At 40.5% G+C, this 23618-nt stretch overlaps 1 protein-coding gene across 1 annotated transcript in view; it reads right to left on the bottom strand.

The window, feature by feature from the left end:
• RTEL1 (regulator of telomere elongation helicase 1) overlaps positions 1-23618 on the bottom strand; it is a 97917-nt gene that overhangs the window by 62348 nt on the left and 11951 nt on the right. Inside the window, 6 exon segments of the mRNA XM_020981603.2 lie at positions 9072-9150; positions 11703-11741; positions 12298-12451; positions 14362-14427; positions 15230-15314; positions 16206-16281. Of these exon segments, the coding sequence (XP_020837262.1) occupies positions 9072-9150; positions 11703-11741; positions 12298-12451; positions 14362-14427; positions 15230-15314; positions 16206-16281 (499 nt within the window).

The following is a 23618-nucleotide window of genomic DNA, read 5'->3' as shown; positions in this document are numbered from 1 at the left end:
AGGTTCTGCCGTGTTGCAGAAGGTCTGAGTGTGGTCCCAACAACTGCCTGAGCCTCTTCCTGAGAACCAGCCCAGTCAAGAAGGGAGGGATTGGTCATCTATAGGCTGGCTATTTGGTAACAAAAGAAAAATGCAAAATGGCTCTTGGTCCTGTCCCAAGCCCTTCCACTACTGAGGCAAAGGTAGCAGAGGTGACATAGGGGGTGAAAGGGTAGCAAGAAAGAGTTTTATTCTGACTATATATATTGACTTAGCTACTAGCATTCTAAATGTGAGATCCCTGTCTAATGATACAACACTTGAGAAATGAATTCTATCAGCCTTCACATTTTTGTTATAAACAAATACAGAAGACAAAAAGAAGCTGAATCTAAATGGAAAAATAAGTTAGGATAAAAATTTAAATCAATTGGAAAAACAACTTGCTCCAAATATTTCTTTTTATCTATACTAAGGGAATTGAAAAAGATGACAAAAATAGAAATGGTTGATGCTGTAAGAGCTGTGGGAAGACAAGAACACTGGCCGATGGAGTTGTGAATTGGTACAAAGATTCTGGAAAGCAATATGGAATTATGGTGGAAAAAAATGACTAACATATCCATATCCTTTGGTCCAGAGATCCCACTGCTACACACTGTGCTATCCCACATGTAACCCTCTCCCCCAAAGAGATCACAAAAGAGATCATAATAGCATAATAGCAATTTTTGTGATAGTAAAGAAAAAAAAAACCTCTCCACTGACTGGCTAAACAAAGTTGGGTTATGTGAATAATGAAGTGTTAAAATGTCATAAGAAATGATGACTATGAAGAGCTGAGAGAAGCATGGGAAGACATCTGAATTGATGCACAGCAAAGTAAGCAGAACTAGGTAAACAGCACACACACTGACTAACAATTTAAACTAAAAGATTTTTAAAAAAGAGACTAAAAGCTATGTTACTATCATGACTAAGCCTGGCCTTGTGGGTCACTGGATAAGGAATGCTGTATACATACTGTCATACATGGTCAGTTATGGGTTAGTTTTGCTCAGCTTTTTAAAAAAATTTGTTTTTTAATCTTCACCAAAAAGTCATCAGTATTTGATTTCCATCTTGATTCTGAGACTGCACACATTCTATAAAATGTGCTTTTTGTAAGAAGTACTTTCGAAGAACTTTCCAGAATGGTTAATTACCTAAAAGGAAGCTATCATGATTCAAAAGCCTGGAGACAGTCCATAAAATGAAATATTCAGAAACCACAGAAGTCTCTATGATATACTGAACTGATTGGATGGAAGACAGAATGGCAAAGGAATTATTACAATTTTGTTTCCTCTTGGAACACCTACTATTTGAGGGTAATCTGGTCCATCAGTTCTGCTCTACATAACATATGTAAGAGTACTATAAATCATACTTTGGGAAGGTGAAGAGGGGAAAAGAGGGAAGAGACAGAGAGACAGTTCGAGGTACTGGGGAAATAAGGAAGTCCATAAGGAGTTTATATTTCAAAGGGGAACTAGGAAGCAGGAAAAAAGGGGATGGGAGACAGAGTACTCAAGCGAAGCTGCTGATAAGTAAGTGGAGACATTCAGAGAGTGGGTTGAGTTAGGAGTAAAGGGAGCAGCCCCTCATGGAAGGGCAGTGAAGGCTTAGGACTCAACAATCCCTTGGGTGAAGCTCAGGGCAGAAGTATCTCTACAGTAAAACGGCTGCAGGCCAGGAGTTTAAGTTCTGAGAATGCAAAGTACTGGAATATGATAATCCTATATTATATATATCATGAATAAGCACTTTCACATTTATTCATCTCTATTTTGGTGCTCGGTGTTCATGGACAATTATCTACAAAAAAACTACAATGCAAATAATGATAGCTTATGTACGACATCTGCTGGAGAAGATGAAGAGGTGAATAAATTCTACAAAATTAGATCAGCATATACTGGGTAACTTCAATGCAAAGGTGAACATAAATAAGGATGTTGAGAAGGGTTAGAAAATGTGATCTGGGAATACGAAATGAGAAAGTCCAGAGTTTTGTAGAATACACAGAAGCTTCACATCTATAGATTTAAGAATGCTCACACTGAACCTTAATCTCATCAGAACTGGCTCAAAGGGGGAATAATATACACACTTAATTGGGTATAGAAATCTATCTTACCCCACAGGAAAGTGGTGGGGGCGGGGGGAAGGGGATAAGAGAAGGCAGGGCAGATTGGGGAAAAGAGTAGTCAGAAACAAAACACTCTTGAAGAGGGACAGGGTGAAAGGAAAGAGAATAGAATAAACAAAAAGGGGAACAGGATGGAGGGAAATACAGTTAGTCTTTCACAACATGACTATTATAGAAGTGTTTTGCTACACATGTATAACCTATATCGAATTGCTTGCCTTCTCAATGAGGTGGGGTGAGGAATGAGAAAGGGAGAGAACTTGGAACTCTCTTGGAAGTTTTTAAAATGAATGTTAAAATTGTTTTTACATGTAACTGGGGAAAAATAAAATTCTAAATTAAAATAAATAAATACTAAATAAAAATATTAAATAAAATAAGGAATGCTCACGTCAAGGAAAGAATTGGGAGGTGCAGAATATGGCCAGCACTGAATTACATCACAAAGCGAAACTGATTATATTGTAACAGATAAATTGTTACTAATATGGGAATGATTCCTGCAACAGTTGTCTGTATACACTCAAGTACTAACTTACTAAGAGCAAAGATCAACATTATTACAAAACTAGAACAAAAGTGAAAGAAAAGATATGAGTACAATTAAAACTATTTAAGTTACTAGTGCAGAAGAAGGAAAAGATACCACCACCGAATATGATTTCATACAGAAATTTAACTAATGTAAATCAACTGCCAATAACGAAAAGACAAAAAAATTCTAAAAACAAATGCAGTCAGCACTCTCTCCTTGCCAAGTGGAAAGATATGGCAGCCAAGGTCAACAGTAGGTAAAATATAAACCTTATTTGTAAAATCTTACAGAGAAGAATGGTGGAAGATTATGAGCAATATCCCTCAAAAAGCAGTGAGAAGTGAAGGGAAAAACAGTGAAGAGAGATCCGACTAAGCAAAGTCACCCCAAGGGCATTTAAATTGGCAGGACAACAGACAAAAAAATGGAAAGGATCTAAATAAGTGTTTTTAAAAAAGATAATAATAACAAACTTGACCATCAAAGCCATTCGATTTTAATATCAGATGTTAGGACACCAGATGTTTCTTTGGGAGGAATAACAGCACCAAAGAAAATAACGTGGTGAAAAGCTGTTGAACTGAACCAAGTATTTAAAGAGAGGGTCTCTGTGGGAGAAAACAACTTTCAGAGAATTTAGAGGTTGTCAAGTTATCTGAAAGAGGGGAAAATATCAAAGGCATAGGAAAACTCTCAGAGCTTATTATAAAAAAAAAAGAAACCAAGAAAACATTAATAACTACACGACATTTTCATGAGAACAATCTATGTACGCATCAGTAAGGCTATCCTTAAACTACATCTTGACCACTACACAACTGCCTCCTTTACAAAATGTAAGACCCTACTGATAGTGAGTATCTCTACTCAAACAGATCTGTGATCTTATAAATCTGGTAGTGCTTTCCAGTGATGCAGATCACAACTCCTCCATGTTATGACTCTTGTGAGTGTCCTCCCCGAAGCTTGGCACAACAGGCTCACCCAGGGTGATGAAGGCCTTCCTCGCTTTTTCCTGACACCTCAGAGATGACAATGGAACACTCTGGCTGCCCACCCTTCCCATATGACCAGCCTATCATCTCCTCCTACCATCTGTTTCCTGGAAGACATCTTTTCTTCTTTGTCTTTGTTAGTTATGTACTGCTGCCTGCACATGTCCATCATATGCCTCTCCACTGGCTGCTGTGTAATAATGTCAATGCTTTATATTCCACATGTCACTGCCACACAGCAGCACTGGTTTTAAATGAATGGTAGTTTAAAAAAGATGAGCCTTTGTTTTTAGGAGCAGCTTGGGGTTATTAAAGGTGTTCTGCAATTTCCTAAAAGCAATCCAGTCTGCTCTTCTCCACCTGTTCAAATCCTTCTGCACTGTCAGTCTTGCATATACATAATAGTGAGCTAGCTCTAAGGTCATGCATACAAATGGATCTCACAATCTGGACAACAGACATTCTTCATCTACTTAGTCATTCCTGTGTAGATGGTTGCATCAAACTCTTGAGTGATTTCTTTCAGAAAGCTCTGCAATGTTTCAGGGCATATGACACTGTGCTGCTTGTATCAATATCAATAATCACCTGAAAAACTGTTCAAATTCTCAAATAAACAGAGATATGTGAGTTAAAACAACTGTGAGATACAACCTTATGGCCATTACACTGACAGTGGCAAATATTATTGACAAGAGAAAAGTCCTATCTATACAAAAAGGCACATAGTAACATCCTTATAATAATGGAAAACCATAAACAACCTATGTGTCCAAAGTCTGAGGAACAGCTAAATAAATTATGGTACATGAACACAATGACATAAGAAATGACAAATATTAAGACCATAAAGAAATATGGTAAGACTTGTAAGAAATAAACTGAACTAGGCAAAATCACAACAATATGAATCCTGACTATAACTATGTAAATTATAATACAAATAACTTTCAAGTCAGATCCAGCAGGAGGTATCTGGGTCATGTGACCAACATGATGGAAGATTAGACATTTTCTACACCCCTCACAATCTCTCAAAACTCCCCTAAATCATAACTGTGTGCAAGAGATCAAAGCAATTGCAGCTAACTCCATAGACCAAAGTTAATTATTAAGAAGTCTAACAAGATAACAACCTGCTACATTATGAGCAGAGAAGGCTAAGTCCTAATCCTTAATGCACTCACTTGGCATCCTCTCCCTTAGCAACTCCCAAGCTCTGGCAGGGAACCACCACTTCAAGCCTGTTTTCTGGGATTCACTCCATCATTTCTTTGCTGCTGCTGCTGCTGCTGCCACCATCTCTGTGAGCATACCCTGACTCATGTGGCATCGAGCAATAGAACCCAGCTTTGCCCAACTCCCCTCTCCCTTTTCCCCACAGGCCCTCCTCCTGTGGAGGTGGAGGTTTAGAAAAACCAAAGAGTATTCTGTCTGGGCCTGCAGAGTACTGATAGAGCAGCACTCAGCTAGAAAACTAATGAACAGAGGGAACAGCAACAGGGCACCAGAGTGCGTAGGGGCTGCACCAGGCCTAAAGGAAAGGGGACTGGCATTCATCTAGGACCAGTTTCTGTCCCCCCAGGAGCTGCCTGGGGCAGGGAATGAGGCTGAGAAGATTGAACACCTCAGTGTAGGAGGAAGCTTTGAGGTCCAATCCTAGGGCACCTACTATCAAAGAGGAAGCAGTCAGAAAATGAGCAGTAGAGGAATATAAATCCAAAAGACAAAAACTGCCAAAGATGTCAAGAGGAAGAAAACTCAGTTAAAAAGCTGGAGTACAAACAGATAAATTAACAGAGGAGATATTAAAACAGAAAGGAAAATGACCACCAGAGCACTTAAGTCCAAATGCTTTAGAATAAATATTGTAAGACCAAGGAAACTGAATCACCACCTGATGAGACAGAAGACCCTGTGGATTCCCAAGAGAGCTTGGGCCCACAGCAGGAGGTTCTCAAATGGTTCAAGAAAAGAAATAAGAATTGTGAAGGCAGAATATATGGCTTGAAGAGAAAAAACAATTATCAGAATAGAAAAGCTTGAGGCCATAGTGACATGTCTCTTCAAATCAGATTCAACCAAGAGGCAAATGAAGCATTTCTTATAACTGTTATTACCTGTGCCCCAAAATGGAACCAAAAACTTCTATACAATAGAAGGTAAATTTGTATATAAGGAGACATAGGTGAAGGACAGCAGTATAAATGTCTCAGCTAGATTCCTCCTATTTTCAGCAGGTGTCTGATCTGTTCCTTGCATGAGACTTGATGCTAATTTGGTGGCTGAAGACTAGCCTACCCTTCTGGAAAAAGCAAGTCACAAAAGCTAAAAGAGCAAGATAGAACATTCTAAAGAATGAGAGTGCATAAAATTTCTAGTAACAATGGAAAGATATTATTTGAGGAGTGAGAGACAGAGAAAGAAATCCAGTTTCCTACCAGTTTTTATAAATTCTGGGCTGTTTCAAAAGGAAAAGACAACATAACATATGATGCAGAAATAGATTCAAGAGAGAAAAACTGAAGAATTCTGGCATTCTGACCAATCAATCAACAGGCATTTTTTTTTTCTTTTTGGGTGAGGCGATTGGGGTTAAGTGACTTGCCCAGGGTCACACAGCTAGTAAGTGTTAAGTATCTGAGGCTGGATTTGAACTCAGGTCCTCCTGACTCCAAGGCCACAGCTCTGTTCACTGCCACCTAGCTGCCCCGTCAACAGGTATTTATTAAACTCCTTCTATTTACTGGGCACTGTACAAGGTGAAGGGGATACAAGTACAAAAAAATAGTATGTGTAATTGGAAAAAATAAAATACTATTTACAATAAAATCAGTCCTCTTCTCAAAAAAAAAATTACAAAGAGTAAAACAATCTCTGCTCACAAGGAGCTTCCATTCAAAAGCAAGAGACAAGTGTACAGTATAAATATAAAGTGAATAAATACAAATATATCCCAAATAGCTAAATACCAGGTAGTTTGAGTGGGAGGGTACTGGAAGTTGGGGGAGTCAGGAAAGGCTTCAGACAGAAGATGGTGCCTGAGCTGCATCTTAAAGGAAGAGAGATTTCTATGAGGTGAAGTCCATTCTAGACATGATGCACAGCCAGTGTGGCTATACTGCAAAGTACATGATAAGGAGAGGGGAGAGAGGTGAAATGGGGGTTATTGTCTAATGAGTTAGAAATATGTGGTTACAAACCTGGGAGACTAGATGGATGGTTGTCCTTGGTGGAACTGGAACGTTTAAAAAGAGGAGAGAGTTTTTTTGGGGGGAAAGGTAATGAGAAAAATAATGGTCACTTGAAAGAATAAAAACACATTTATTAAGCACCTATCATGTGCCATATACCCTATTAAGCTCTGGGGATACAAATACAAAAGTTAAATAGCCCCTGTCCTCGAGAAGCTTATATTCTAAGGGGCAAAGATAATACATAGGAGGAGTGGTAGCCATAAAAGGAGTTTTAGGTTGGGTTGTCACAGGAGAGAGTAAAGCAAAGTCACAGAGCAGTCATACAACATACCCTTTTCAGAAGTATTTCAGAAGTGTGACAGTGCTGATTTGATTACTGCTCCCCAGAATACAATGGAAAACATGGAGGGAGGAGGAGGCAGGAAGTAGAGAGGCATACAGATAACAAGGTGGATGACTAGATGGAATGTGAAGCATAGCATAGGCTGGATAGATAAAGTGGGTTAGGCTGGTTTGTAATGAACTGGCCTCCATTCACTTAGAGTTGTGAACCATTTGGGGCCTACCATCATCTGAGAAAGGCCTAAAACCTAGATTGGTCAATCAGGAGAAAGACATTTTGGCACCCTCTGAGTTTAACCTACCATAATGCTTTGTGTGCTCTGGCATAACAGACATGTTTTGCTTTGCTCTCTGAGTGAAACCAAAATGCCCCTTCCTGTGTCAGCAACTACAAGGCTAGATGAAGCTGGAACAGGAACATTCTTCTGTTTATGACTACCAAGGACAAGGCCCCTTGAACTGGACATTATCTTGAATAATGGGACTTTTCTTATGTTATAGTATGTCACATTAATGATAAAAGAAACACAGACATCCTAGATCTATAATTTCATCTGATATCTTGACATTCTCTTATCTTATTGTATTTACAACCTATCCCATTAAGAAATTCCTTTCTCAGAGGCAGCTAGGTGGCATGGTGAATAGAGCCCGGGCCTTGGGAGTCAGAAGGACCTGAGTTCAAATCCAGTCTCGGACCAGACACTTGACACTTACTAGCTGTGTGACCTTGGGCAAATCATTTAATCTCAACTGTCTAAAAAAAAAACAAAAACAAAAACGAAATTCCTTTCTCACATTATGGTTAAACACATAGGGAGACTATAATTTTGGGTTCACATAGGCATCCTGAGTTGGGATTGCTCTAAGTTTATAAAGGGTCTCCTTCAGCTTGTTTACCTCTGAGTTCAGAATTATTTTCTGACTCCATCATGCATTATAATCTGGCTTAGTGTGAATAAATAAGCACATTATAGCACACATATAGCCTGATTCTGTTTGTTCCTTATCCAAACGTTTGGTTAAGGTGAATCCCATTCTGCTTGTTCTTAGGACAAACCTTTGGTAAAATGGTTGACAAGAGTCTACTCTGTAATCATCCTAATGTGTCAGGTCAAAGCGAGGATGGCTTTTAGGGGCTGAGCTCTTAGTCATTTGTTCTTCAGGATCTCAAGCCCCAAAGAGAAACATAAGGGAACCTGCCCTAACCAAGTGATATAGGCAGAAACAATACAAAATGCAGAACCCTGGGACATGAGCCTCCAAAGCTATGTGAGAGGTAAGAAATGATTATGTTTCCATATAAGGAAATTGAGAGAAAAAGTAGCTCAGAGGTTCTAGAACCAGCTGAAAACAGATGAAACTGTTGTTTAGTTAAAGAGGCTGGAAGTAGGACAAAGGTTAAGCTTTACTTAGAGTGAGCATGCATAATGGGCTCATTAATACTAACTTCTCCACCCAGAAGGGAATAATAGCACAAAACTAGGCACATTTCATATGTCAGCGGTAGGAGGGACATGTTACAAAGTGGGAGCATCAGGAAGATTGTAACCTGGAAGACCAGGGACCAATCCCTACTCTGAAGGGAGGGACAAGAAGGGTCTAACTGCATAAAAGGCTTGCTCTGGAGTCTGTCGGGGTGTGTGTGTCCCTTTTTCTTTTTTGGGGGGATATCACACACCTGATTCTTGCATGAACTTCTTGTAAATAAATAAACATCCCTTTGCTCATGTCAGTTGAAGTTTTGTTTCTTAAGTGTGAGGACGGAATTCCACATAGTATGTAACCCTACCAAGAAGTGACTGAACCAGTTTCTCACAGCTAGGACTTACCTTCCAGGCTTAGTCATGCCAATGTTATTTCCTGGAAGCTCAATGGCATCGATTACACTTTCCAGCTTAAGTAGAATTACTGCCAAGGCAAACAAAGGAGAAAACGAGGGAAAAGACTGGTATAAGCTGCTATACAAGCTTCACAGTTCCCCTTAGGCAGGTCTACACACATATCTCCTAGCTCTACACACAATATATCCAACCTCACACACGTCTATGGGGTCTAAAAGAAAAAAAGTCTTCACTAACACTCTGACACCCAAACATCCAGATACTCATGTAGCGGTCAAGCAACAAAATCTCTCTTTTTCAAGTATTTAGGGCAGCTGACATCATGGTAGTGCTCAATGAATACCATCACTACTTCAACCATGCCTCTACAGATCTCTCTGAACAAAAATGGGGTCTTTGTTTTCCTAAGTAAAGTCAGAGCTTCTTTGGCCTGTGCTCTAAGGAAAAGTCTCAATCTAAAGAGCACTAGCAACTCCCATTTGTCCCAAAATTGGCCTGATACTTTGCTCCCTTTGAAATTCTGATAGATGGTCCTTTTTTATTTTCTTTTTAAAAATCATATCAATCATTTTGTTGGAGAAGGCAGATGTTCCCTCTTCCCCTGCTCCAGGCTGAATCCTCCATTGTAATACAGAAAGACAATTAAATGCACCCACCAATGATAACTATACCAGACAAAGTATAAATATTCTGTTCTCCTTTCCAAACTCACCATAGTGAGGAGAAAGGCATTCCAGTATCTCTTCCCTGGGGCCAATTGCCTTTTAAACTCCTAAAGAGTTCAATTTCCCTCTAATGAGCTCTCATTTACATTCTCTTAGTCACAGAGTTTATAGTTCTTATTTGGAGGATTGCATCGTCCATCAATTCACAAAAATCTTTCTAAGTTTCTGAATTTTTCATACTCATCATTTCTTACTACACAATGCTCTGTTATATTTATATGCCACAGTTTTTGAGTCATTTTTCAAATGTCATTCCTTCACTTTGTGTACAATTCTTTGCTATCCTAATGGCCACCATGAATATTTTGGTATATTTGGAACCTTTGTTTCTATCTTTCACCTCCTAGGGCCATATGCCACTAGCAGAATCATTAGATCAAAGGGATGTATAATTTAGTCACCTTGCAAAATTCCAAATTAATATCCAGAATGATTAGACTAATTCATAGCTCAACCACTAAAAGTTCATTAGTGTGTCTGTCTTCCAGAGGTATCTCCAACATTTATCTTTGCCATCTTTTGTCATCTTTTCGAATTCATAGGATGCAGTGAAAACAGTTGTTTTAATTTGCATTTTTCTTACTACTAGTGATTTGAAACATGTTCCCATACATTGTTCATAGTTTATAAAATTAACATGAAAACTATTTGCATCATTTGACCACTTATCTATTAGAGAATGATGGGGGTGTTTTATATATATCAATTCACAACATATTTTGGATGAGATTTTTAATCAGTGATATTTGATGCAAAGGATTCCCCTCCATCTGAATTTCTCCTCTTTCTTCGATGATTTCATTTGTGCAAAAGCTTTTAAATTTTATATAATTATAATTATCTAGCTTATCTTTTATGAACGCCTCTATCCCTTGTTTGGTTAAGAATTCTGACCTCCCTTGCTATAAATGTGAAAGATACTTTCTTCCATTTTCAAATTTGTCTATGATGTGACCTTTCTATATTCGGGTAATGTATCCATTTGGAGTTTTTGGTGATATATGGTGTAAGATGTTGGTCTAACCCTAATTTTTGCTAAATTGCTTTCCAGTTTTCTTGGAAATTCTTGTCAAAAAGGGAATCCTTCATCTAAGTAATTTATGACATTGAGTTTACTGAACACTGAGCTACTATTTTGTTCCACTAATCTATCTTTCTGCTTTTTAAGCAATACAAATAAGTTTTATGCTTACTGCTTTATAATATAGTTTTCCTCATTATATCCCTTGAGATTCTAAACCTTGTGTTCCTCCACATTAATTGTGTTACAATTCTGTATTGTTCTATAAAGTATGCCTTTGGTTGATTGATCTAAGCATTAAATTCGTAATTAATTTAAGTAAGAGCATTCTTTCATTGTATTGGCACAGTCCAACTATCTGCAGTGAACCTCTTTCCAAAGATTTGTCTTCTGTTATTTCTATAGTTTTGCTTCCATAGATTGTACATGGTCTTGGTAGGCCTAACCCTTAGATACTTGAGGCACTTTGCGGTTATTTTGAATTCAATTTTTCTCATTACTTTCCAGGTTTTTGTTAGTACTGTATGATGGTGATTTTTGTAGATTTATTTTGTATTCTGCTACCCTACTTCAAGCTATTATTCATCTCAACTAGTTCCTTCACTGATTTTTTGGGGGGTGTTTTAAGTATACCATCATGCCACTTACAAATAGGAGTAATTTTGTCTCCTCTTTGTCAATTCTCGTAATTTTGTTCTCTCATTGCTATAGCTAGACTAGAATTATGCCAAAATTATGGGTAGAAGTTCTTTTTAAAGGGCTTTAACTGAAAAATTCAATAATAACCACCTATTTAAATTCAACATTCAACCAGCATTCCTATAGAGCTCAGTTTCTTAGAAAAAGAGGTAGAATGAGAAAAGTTGGACTTACTTTTTACCTTAGCTATGTCTTCAAGCTCCATTTTCAGACCTGTACAAAACAAGAAAGCAAACCAATGCAGAGTCAGCATGTGATCCTACTGACAATCAGAATGCTTTATACTAGATGTAGGTAGAGTCTCTGACAATCATCTTTCCCCATTATATGTCAGAGGACAGAAGTAATACAAGCAAAAAATCAGAACTGAATAAGGAACCTAAAAACCCATCTAAAGACATGTACAGTTCAGTTTTGAGACTGGTAAGTTAAAAAGTTCGTACCACCCATTTGTATATACAATGCTCCAGAAGAAAACAAATACAAACAAATTTGGGAAGTGTCCAAAATTACTGATACATATATAAACTTAACCTTAGAATTTGAGACACCGACCCCTTTTCATCTTAAGGAAGGCTGCTGTTACCCCAGTGAATAAGTTTCAATGGGTACTTGGCTAGAACTTGGATCAGCGGGCTTCTAGGGTCCCAAACTGTCAGAAAGTCAATTTTCAAATGGTGGAAATCCTGTTTTTCTTCGAGTTTGAAGTTCAACTCTTTATTATTTCTCAAAAAACCCTCTTTCTTGACTCCCCTGATCTCATGCCCACCTGAAGTGTCAAGTTCCATGTTGAGTTCGGCATGGATTTCCTTTTGCTGCAGCAATCTCGTCTGTTCTTCTAGCACATGATTTATAGCATCTAGACCAGCTGCCAGGTCAAAGGGAGTCAAGTCAAATGAAGCTGATTCTTCACATACCTTCTCCTGCGAAGCAAAGAGGCCCAAGTTGAGAGCAGAGCCAGGAAGGAGAGCTGCACACACGTCAGCTCCTAGTAGCTCTAGAGTCAGGAAAGCCAGAACAGCCTGCTAGTAAACTGGCAAGTCTCTAAGGGTATGTCTGTCATGGACTGAGGTAGAGAACACCTGGAGGAAGTTAAAAGCGCAGGAAAATGACACCTAAATCCTGTAATAAAAACAAACCTGATACCTCCCTAGCAAAAGGATAGAAGTTAACGGGAGTAGCCTGGCTATCCCCTGTATCTTAGACTCTACAGCTGCTCTGCGCAGGCAGAGATCTAACAATTAAGGTACTACCATGAAGCAGCACAGCCTCTCTGGAGTCAAATTCCTTTCAAATAACTATAATAATAAAAACTAACATTTATATAGAGTTTTAAGGCTTGCAAAGCACTTTACCTGAATTGTCTCATTTGATCCTCAGAACAACTCTGTGAGGCAGATGTTAAGATCATCCCTATTGTAGAGATGAGGAAACTGAGGCTGAGAGATGTTAAGCAACTTGTCAAGGGTCACACAGCTACTCTCTGTCTGGGACTTAAACTCAGGTCTTTCTGACTCCAAGTCCAATGCTCTGTCTACCATATCAAAGAAAATCGTCTGACTCAAATCTCAGGACTTTGGCTAGCTCCTCATGAAAACAATTGGAAAATGCAAGTGACATGAGTTCAATATTGAACATTCACTGATGAAACCCATGGATTCTACCCAAGGCAACTAAGAATCATATAATGTTGAGAGGGGAGTCAGAGAGACCACTCCCAAATCATGGATAGAATCTCCCCTGCCCCTGTAATCCAAAACACGGCCCTCCAAAAACATAGTCCAATCTCTACTTGAACATTTCTAGTGACAGGAAACTCATTACATCATTTCATTTTTAACTTTAGCTCTAATTTTTAAGATGTTCCTCCCTACACTGATCATTCATCTATTCATTCAATGATCCTAGTTCTGAAAGAGAGCTTAAGAATTAGGGCTTGAAACATACCTTATTCCAGAACCATTTCTACTCAGCAGGCTTTAAAAGCCACAATTCCCTGTGGTAGTTTTTCCTACTCACAAAAACCAGTGGCCTTGAGAACAGAGACAGTAAGTGTTTCCTTTCAGGACTAAGGTTAAGGAAATATTATAAAACAAGGAAATGATGGCCAAAAGGAGAGAATTTACCTGTGAATCATTTTCAAATGCCACTGCCCCCAAAAGATAGGAAAAATAAATCCACACATCATCACATAATTTCAAGAATTAACTATACACTTTAATGAAACAAATTCTATTACATTGTTGGTAGGACTGAAGAATGGCTTCCAAGAGACTTCTAGCAATCTGGCAACACACAATAAAAGCCACAAAACAAACCATATATTTTACCCCAGCTGTTACGACTCTATTCAAACAATGTTATTAGGAAAAAAGAAGGCCCTATCTATACATAAATGTTCCACATACTCCCTATTTATCCAATTGTTGGGAAATAGCTAAATAATGGCATGTTAATATAATATATACATGTAATATATGTAATATTGTGTCATAAAAAGTAACAGATACAGAAGAATACCAAAAAAATGGGAAGACCAAAATGAAGCTGACTCCAATTATATGAATAAAAATCAATAAAGGAAACCAAATTTTGAAGTGCCAAGACTGACTCTTACTACCTCCCTTGTCCCACCCCTAAATAGTCCAGCAGACATATACTTGTCAGTCTGCTTTTAAAAAGGACTTGATCTAAGTCTCTGGGAAATCCAATCCAATTACATGCCGAGGGAGGAGAATGTCATGGGCTTGGGGAGATGAGAAGATCTTTGGGTCAAATGTGGAAAACGCTAATTCAAAGCCAAGGGGAAATGTAAAGAATCCTAGAAACTTACCACATTGTGAGCCTCATCAAAGATCACTACCGTCCCTTTAAGATCAATGTTGTGTGCTCTCCGTGTCTGCAAAAGCAAAGTGAAGGAAAGGGAATGTATGAGGCTGGAGGCAGATGAAATAGAAACTAAACTCAACACCCACATGGAGTTGTGAAAGGGATCTTTGGGAAAAGTGTATTCAAATGGTTTGGACTGACCAGTCTTTCAGACTAAATGGTATTTGTTTTGGGGAAGCAGGAAAATAAGAAAGAAAACCGAGAGGCCCATGCTGGGGAGACATTCAGAAGAATATCAAACACGAGGAGCCTGGAGCAAGTACTCTGGCTTCTCCCAGCTGCCTTCTTTTGCCTCCAACTGTTACCAGAGAATGGCACGGTTTTTCCCTCTTGGTGTGCTCTTAGTGGAAATGAAGTTCCAGAGGATACTGACCCAAATGATGCAAAGGTTTCCTTTCTGCTTAGGTACCAAATGACCACAATCCTTCTGACAAAACAAATATTTGAATATTTGACAGGGCTGCTCTAGAAAAGGACCTTTCCCAATAGCTTGGCACTGTTTATGCTGCCACAGAATGACTGATTTACAACTTTGGTATATTTAAGCCTCTGCCTGGCAGTCCCGGGCTCCTGGCAAATAGTAAAGTCTGAGCAGATCTTGGTCTATTGCTGCTGTCAGAAGATTTCAGAGTTTTTTACTCTTGTTCTACTCTTTGTGGCAGGGAAGGTACAAAGGACCCTGAACCAAACAATAACTTAACTAAGGCAAAATGTGTACCTGAAGCGTCCCTTCCCTTTAACCTTTTATACCAGGCTTAAGTCACTAAAAGTCAATAAGGAAATAAGTATTAATACAAATAATGAAGTATTACCTTGGAGTCCAACAGATAATTGTACGGCATAAAAATTATGTCTGCTTGCTGCTTTAGTGTCCGAGATAAATAATAAGGGCAGACTCTGTTAAAAATGAAAGAACAGGGAATCAGGTACTAATACCACTCAGAGAAAGATGAGAATGTACTTTCCTTTCTTGATTACACTCAAACTCAAAGGACTGGACATGTGAACTGGATTGACCTCCTGAGTGAGGAAACTCCCTTTATAAGTGTACCTTCTCTGCAACTCAGAAAGAGTTTCCTAGGAGAGGCTGAGATATTCCCAATGGATAGAATAGGCATGTTAGCTCTGAAGACAGATGGCTGCCAGGAAGGACAAAAGCCCAACTTACAGGTGCTTCCACATGTTAAAAGATCATATAAGGGGAGAAGATCTGGGAAGCCACATGGATCAAAAGTAACATTTTAGTTTTCTGTAACAGGGATCCAGGAACAACACTGGGATCCCTATCAAGTCTATAACACTCTAAGTCTTCAAAATAATGTGGCTGTAGCTTTATAAGTCTCAGCCTTCTTTCTGAAGAGCTTTACTTGAAGGAAGGTAAAGACCTACAATGTAATCAGGTAACACTGATCTCTGGCTAATAATCCTTTATGTTGCTTTCTGAGATAGCCAAGAGTCCACAAATAAGGAGAGGTAGCACCAGAACCAACTCCTCAGCAACAAAAAGGACTTAGCTGGGTCCCAATGTACTCAGGGACATCAGCAAAAACTGGCATAGGGTTAGAACTGGCAGAGGTCTGGGCTATAAGTTGAAAGGACTTCTAAGAAGAGCCAACTCCAATGTCTCCTCTCTGGCAACTTCTTATCATTGTTACAAAGCCCCATTATCTACAGTAAAGCTAACCAAGAGACCCTGTGGTAGGTAACAGGAACCACGAGCCAGCCTTCCTCTTCCTTCTCACAAAAGCAGGGCAGTGAAGGGAGGAGGGGAGCAAAGGGGCTTCTTACTTGTGCTTGTTGCCACTTTTAACCAAATCTTCAATATCCAAGATGGAAGTGACCAGCTCCTTCTCTGTGCTCTTCTCTGTGACAATACAGCCAAGAATGAATAAAACTCTTCTTTTTTCTTACATTTATTTTTAGTTTTCAACATGTACTGCCATGAGATTCTGAGTTCCAAATTACCTCCCCAACTCTCCCCTCCCTCCACCCCAAAATGGTGTGCAATTTGATAGAGGCTCCACATATATATTCATATTAAACCTATTTTCACCTTAGTCATGTTGGGTAAAGAAGAATTAGAACCAATGGGAGGAACCACAAGAAAGAAGAAAAGAAGAGAGCAAGCAAATAATATGCTTCAATCTTCATTTAGACTCTATAGTTCTTTTTCTAGATGTGGACAGCATTTTCCATCAAGAGTCTTCTGGAGTTGCCTTAGATCTTTGCATTGCTAAGAAGAGCTAAGTCTATCAAAGTTAGTCATTGCACAACGTGGCTGTTGCTGTGTGCAACGTTACCTGGTTCTGCTCATTTCACTTAGTATCAGTTCACATAAGTCTTTCCAGGTTTTTCTAAAGTCTCCCTGCTCATCATTTCTGAGAGCACAACAATATTCCATTTACATTCAGATACTACAACTTGTTCAGCCATTCCCTAACTGATGGACATCCCCTCAATTTCCAGTTCTTGGTCACCACAGAAAGAGCTGCTATCAATATTTTTGTACATGTGGGTCCTTTTCCCATTTGCATAATCTCTTTGGGATACAGATTTAGGAGTAGTATTGCTGGGTCAAAGGGTACATACAATTTTATAGTCCTTTGGGCACAGTTGAAAGTCTATTTTTCACATAAAGGTTTCCTGAGTTCTGGAGTCAATGCTCAAGCCCAAAAGATAGAGATCATTCCATAAGCTGGGCAGTATAGCTTCCCAATAGCAGGGTGCTCTGGGATAATACTTATGGCAAAAATACAGCACCTGGCACACTGCAGACTGTCAGCACCATTGTAACTTCTTTGGGGAAGTCTGGGGAGCATCAGTGAAAGTCAGCAGGAACAAAGAAGAGATGCACCCTATACCTCAGCATGAGTCCTCCCACTCTAGGCTATACATCTATATCAAAACCCACAGTCAGATGCCACTCAGGTGAGGACACAAAGCCAGTCTTTCTTCAGGGTCCCAACAGAAGCAGAATAGCTAACTGCTTCTTACCTCCATCCCCAGGCCAAACTGCCTGGGATCAAAGCCTGGGGAGGCAGGAATGCCAAAAGAGCTCAAAGGGGGCTGAGTAAGAATGCCCATGGGCTGGGGTATTATTTAGCCTTACGGGATGGAGGAGATAATAGAAAAGTAGCTCACAGATTCTTGGAGGGTAAACAGACTTATCCTTTTCCTTGTCATCATCCCTCACTCAGGCAGCTAGGTTGCTCAGTGGGCAGAGTGCCAGGCCTGGAGTCAGGAAGACTCATTTTCATGAGTTCAAATGTGGCCTCAGACACTTACTAGCCATGTGATCCTGGACACGTCATTTAACCCTGTTTACCTCAGTTTCCTCTTCTGTAAAATAAGCTGGAGAAGGACTACTCCAATATTTTTTTTCTTTAGGCAACTGGAGTTAAGTGACTTGCCCAGGGTCACACAGCTAGTAAGTTGATAAGTGTTTGGTCTGAAACTGGATTTTAACTCAGGTCCTCCTGATTTTAGGTCCGGTGTTCTATCCGCTGCGCCACCTAACTGCCCAGACTCCAGCATTTTTGCCAAAAAACAAAAAAACCCAAAAAACCCCAAATGGGGTCACATGTGAAGAGTTGGACACATCTGAAAAACAACTGAAAATCCCTCACTCAACCTGACAGACAATCTTCACCTCCTTTTAAAACGATTTAAAAGACAGCAGTTGCAATGGATTGCTGTTCTCACATCATCTCAATTCAAGCAAACCTCTAGAGACAGTCAGCAGCCAGAATGAGCTGTCAGGCTGCAATGTGCAGATAATTCACTTCTTCTTGATTTGTCCTCTCTTTACCAATTAAAATGAATTTTGGTGTCTTTAAACATAAAAAGAAAAAATCAGGTTCGGAAGCCATATAGCATAGAAGAGTTTAAGGGACAACCAAAATCTGTAGCTATAACCAGAGCTAAAAGGATCAATGAGATGAGATTAACCAGATGCATAAACTCCCTACTGTTCCAAACCGGATTACTGAATGTACTGTGGAACAAACCCAGGGAATACAAAAGGGACCTAAAGAGGAATAACCTAGCAGAAAAACAGGCTTGCCACAAGGAGAACAAAGAAACTAAAGGCCCATGACATGAAAAACTGCAGATAAACAAGAGCAGGGGGCGGAAAGCACAGTAAGGGTCAACTCAGTGGAGATCTATCTGGTCTAAGAAAAGGGACAAAATCAGGATGGAGGAGCCAAGAACAAACCTTAGAAAAATTCTGCATAGTGGTAAGATTTATTAGATTATGTAATAATTTCAAACAGTCCTGGGGAAGGGGGGAGGGAGGAAGACCTTGACAAATTTCAGTGATGAAATAAGAAGGCTGTTTCAGTGATGACTGCTCTGCTATCTTTACTCTCACCTTCCTCTACCATAGCCGACAGGTAGTGATTATCCCAGGCCAAGCAGGATCAAAAATTCTGAAGTGAGAAAGCTCTACAGCTGGGAGAACAGTGGTGTGATTAAGTAACCTAAAAATGCTAGCTCTCCTTGCTGGCAATGGAAACCAGGCATCAAAACTTTTATGTTAAGCTGCCAGGGATTCAAGGTGAAAAGCCTCACTTAAGCATATGAAACACAGTTTCTGAGTCACTATAGGCCCTTTGCGGGGGGGGGGGGGAGAGGAGAGTTATGAGAAAGTACAAATATATAGAAGGTGCATTAACCACACTACTACCTATTCAATCACTTTCTGAGTAGAAGTCCTTAGACAGACTAAGCCCTTTAGCAAAACAGTTCTCTCTGCAGAAACGTGGCATAGGCTTTCCAGGCATTTCTTTGCCACAACAGTAGCTAGCCTTTATATCAGTGAGTTCTCTGGTTTGGTCCATTCCACAACCAAGTACTAGGATGCTAATTCCAATGACAAGAATAAGCAAATACTTGTTACCTCCTACAAGAGCCCTGCTCTCACTGAAAAAAACAATCCCTCTGCTCCTCCAGAGCATGACGGGCCCAAAACATCTCTCGGGTTCTCAGAACAGGGAGATTAGGGACAGGCGGAGACAAGGCAGAAAGAGGAGGGAAGGTATCCATCCAGCAACACCATAGCAACGGCAGCAGTCAACCAGCAGGCTGTGTGCTAGAGCTCAGCCAGAGACCAGCACAAAGCCTTCCTATCAAGAGTCACTGTTTAACCCTGGCTGGCAAACTCCCCAGGCTATACTTTCTTCCCCTTATAATTTAAGATCAACTAATCAAAGAAGCAGCTAAAATAGGAGCAAGAGGAGCCATCTCCTGAAAATCCTAAAATCAAAGGGATTAACACCTAAAATTGCTTTCTGAAAACAGTTCTCTCTACCTGGCAAGGAACTGGAACATCAAACATGACTTTCCTTGTTCCAAATCACTTGCTTTTGTGATTTTTTTTTGGGGGGGGCCCTAGGCAATGGGGTTAAGTGACTTGCCCAGGGTCACACAGCTAGTAAGTATCAAGTGTCTGAGGCTGGATTTGAACACAGGTCCTCCTGCCTCTAGGGCCAGCGCTCTATCCACTGCCTCACCTAGTTGCTCTAAATCATTCACTTTTGCTGTGGACTGACAAGTTAGTTCAGATGGCTCATACATGCAAACGTGAGCTGGGATATGGGAGTGTTTCTGTAACACCAGAACCTTCAGACCATGGGCACCAAGCTTGTTCCAATAAAACAGATTCATTGGGAGGTACCTTTTATAAGAAGCTCAACATTTAAGAAGGGAGCCAAAGGGGCAAGACCAGGAACACTGTGGTCCACGTTACAGTCTCCCTGACAACCCTAAAAGCCTCTGCTTCCACTCTAGAAACCTCAAGTGATTTGCAAAAACAATCCCAGGTCCAACTGGTCAAATCCAAGCTTTTAAACATTTAAGAATAGAAAACCGATCTGGCTTGGACTGTTGAGTGATCTGTAAATGTAAAGATGATTGACTACAGAGGACCAAGAGGAAAGAATTCACAACAGAAAGGTGCTATAAAAAATTTAAAGGAGTCAGGGTGAAATTAGTTGCAGCAGGAGCTGGAAACAAGCGAACCAAGAGCTAAGGGTAAGCTATAAAGAATTTTAGAAAGAATTCAAAGATAAAAATCCTCTTGCAACATGCAACATGTCTGTCAGCTTTCACAACTACAGGTGCTAGATGGGCCAGGTGAGTAGGAATGGAGTAGCCAAGGCTCGTTACAGAAAAGCAGCCTTGGGCTGCAGAGTTGACAGCCACAGGAAGTTCTCCAGGAAGGTTCCTCAACAGATGTAGAAAGGTAACATGACAAAAGAACCCGTTTCTTAGTGCCTTTGACTTAAACCTTCCTGGTTCCTTAATATACTCCCAATTTATCTTTCAAGAGACTGAATAGGGGGGCAGCTAGGTGGAGCAGTGCATAGAGCTCTGGCCTTGGAGTCAGGAGGACCTGAGTTCAAATCCAGCCTCAGACACAGACACTTAGTAGCTGTGTGATCCTGGGCAAGTCACTTAACCCCAACTGCCTCACAAAAGAAAAAAAAAAGAGACTGAATAGGAAGATAAACAATTCTCTGATACCCTTTTATCCCTCCCCTTCCTTTTCTATCTTGTGGTCTCTTTGGCTGTTTCTCCCCTATCTGTTTTGTGTTGATTTCTGCTTGCACTGAAATCTCCTGATATTTACATTTCCAACAACTGACTCAGCTGCTCCTGCCCCTCCCCATTCCACCCTTTCTGGTCTTAGCCAATACTGCTGATGTTAGGCAGCTTCCCAGAAAGCTGAGAGGCTGGCTGTCCTATGCTGAGGCCTGGAGCTGAAGCACTGGCTCAGCAAGGACTTTCATGGTTTTTTTTTTCCTCCCTAGTAACAGCAAGTCTGGCTGGACCTGGTTTAGGGGCTTGTCTGTAGCCTAAGCATCAAGAGAAGTAAAAGTCAAGGCATGAGGTAAAACAAAGGCAGCTATGTGCTTTCTCCAGCTTGCCTCCCCTTAACCACTGCTGTGGATGGGTACCCAGAGGCAAGGGCTCCTGGGGATGAGGTCTCTACAGATTCCTTTAGCTGGATGGAGGGGGCATTCCTGGTAGCCCTGATGTCATCTAGGCCAGCCACAATAGGTAGAAAGTAGAATTACCCATTGAGAACATCAGGAGCCTTGGAGCCAAGGCCTTTCCTGAACTAGATGATGGCCTCAAACAGTTCAATTACTCTATGTGCTGTGGTTTCCTCAACCAAATGCCTACTATAGGCCTTCCAGGGAAGTCAAGAAGAGAACTGGGAGACACCAGAAAGCATATATCAAGAGCTCATGCAGAGTAGCTATTTAATTCTAGGCCACAATCATTCTGCATTTTTCAGCACAGTATCAAAAACTATCAGCATCCTTTTGAGAACAATCAACCTTCAACCCAGGAAAGCATTCACTGGGGATTCCAGCTCCTTTGCTTCTCCCTCCTGTGGTTTTCTTATGAACAATATCACTGGTCTTTTATATTTCCACCACAAACTATGTGGATTAGGGCCAGAGGAGGCAAAGAGAGTCAAGGAAAGGAGGAGAGAGGGGGAGAAGAGAGGTGGAGCCTCCCACACAATTCTTGTCAAGGACCCTAGGCACATGTTGTACAGTGGTTTCCCTTTGCCATTTTTGATCAGGAGATCTGGTCTCTGATATTTCCTACTATTATGGCTGGCCTAGATGGCATCAGGGCTGCACAGCTATTGTGGGAAAGAAGATGGAGAGTAGGTATGGGTTTGTGTGTGTGTGTGTAAGGAATTAACAGATGGCTAAACAAGGCGGTACTGTTGAAGGAGTAAGGAAGAAAATGTACTCTGGTACATCCCAACAAGTCTAAAGGAGTAAGATAAAATGAAAAAGGTTGGAAACAATGGCTTAGAGGAACAGGTCTTAAATATTGGTTAAACTAATGGGGAGCCTTCATCCCTCATTCACCACCACCAAAGGCCAAGGTAGGTAGGTAGAGGCAACCACTGTTCAGACCAAACAAAGAACTCTTGACACAGATATCCCTGCCCCAGCTTATACTCTGGCCTTTGTCACTCAACCCTGGGAGGTTGGAGTTCCAGCCCTGCTGTTCTCAAGGACTGGAACTGAAGGCCTCCTCAATCCCTGGCAATTGTGCCCTCCATCACTGCTTATCACCCAGTATTAAGGATATAAAAAAAACAGCACCATCAACCTCTCCTCATTATTGACTGCCTGAGGAGGTTGGGGGCAGGAATGGGGTGGGGTGGTGATGGTGTTGTGGGGCTGCTGCTGAGGAAGGAGGACATCCTGCTACCACCGCTGCAATGATGTGAAGTGGCTAGGGGATGCCTGGGCCTCCTTTACCACAAGGCTCTACCAGAATCAGTTTATCTCTATCATGAAGGTGCCTGGTAGCATTTTGCCCAAGATTCACAACTATCTCCATTATACATCCTTTCCAATCACCATTATCATTAACCCTCCCATCACCTTTACTGACCACCTGAATGAAGGCCCTTTCCACTGGTCTATTTCCCTATGGCTAGCAAGTTTCTACCTCCTGCTCCCCCAACCTCTACAACTCAGAACTCTTCTCTTGCCAAGGTAAAAACCTCTCTACTCTGTTTCCTCTTCCTGGCCTCAGTTCATCACTATCTTCAACTCTCCTGATCTCCCTTTCCACTTTAATCTCAGCCATCCCCAGGGATGGGGCCCCCACTTTAGCCTTCATCAGCACTCAAAATGTTACATCTCTCTAATCCTGACTGAACTTGCATTCCGTGATCATAATGCTTGTTTTTCTGTAGTCTACTGTTCTGCCTCCCTGTGACCTCCAATCATTTCCTCCTCTCAACCTGTTCTCCTAGTGCACCCCCCCTTTTCTGGCCTCAATTTCCTCTTTTCACGATAAATCAATCAATGCACATTTATTAAATGCCTACTATGTGTCAGATACCACGATAAACTCTGGGAATATAAAAAGAGGCAAAAGGCAGAGATCACTAGATTATAAGGGTTATGAAGAGAGTGAGAGGAGAGAAGGTGGAGGCACCTTTTTGAGGACTTGCCTACAAAGGGCAGAGGAGATAAAGGATGATAGTAGGGGTGGCAGAATCAAGTGAGGGTTTTTTCAGGATGGAGGAGACATGAACATGTTATTTTAGGCAGTAGTGAAGGGGCCAGTAGACAGAGAGAGATTGAAAATAAGTGATAAACAGATTGCACATTGTTTGGGGAGGGAGGGGGAGAAAATTTAAAACTCAAAAACTTA

This window comes from Phascolarctos cinereus, unplaced genomic scaffold (assembly GCF_003287225.1).
Source record: "Phascolarctos cinereus isolate Bilbo 61053 unplaced genomic scaffold, phaCin_HiC Scaffold_2;HRSCAF=192, whole genome shotgun sequence".
NCBI lineage: Eukaryota > Metazoa > Chordata > Mammalia > Diprotodontia > Phascolarctidae > Phascolarctos > Phascolarctos cinereus.
This window is presented reverse-complemented; position numbering and strand designations above follow the sequence as displayed.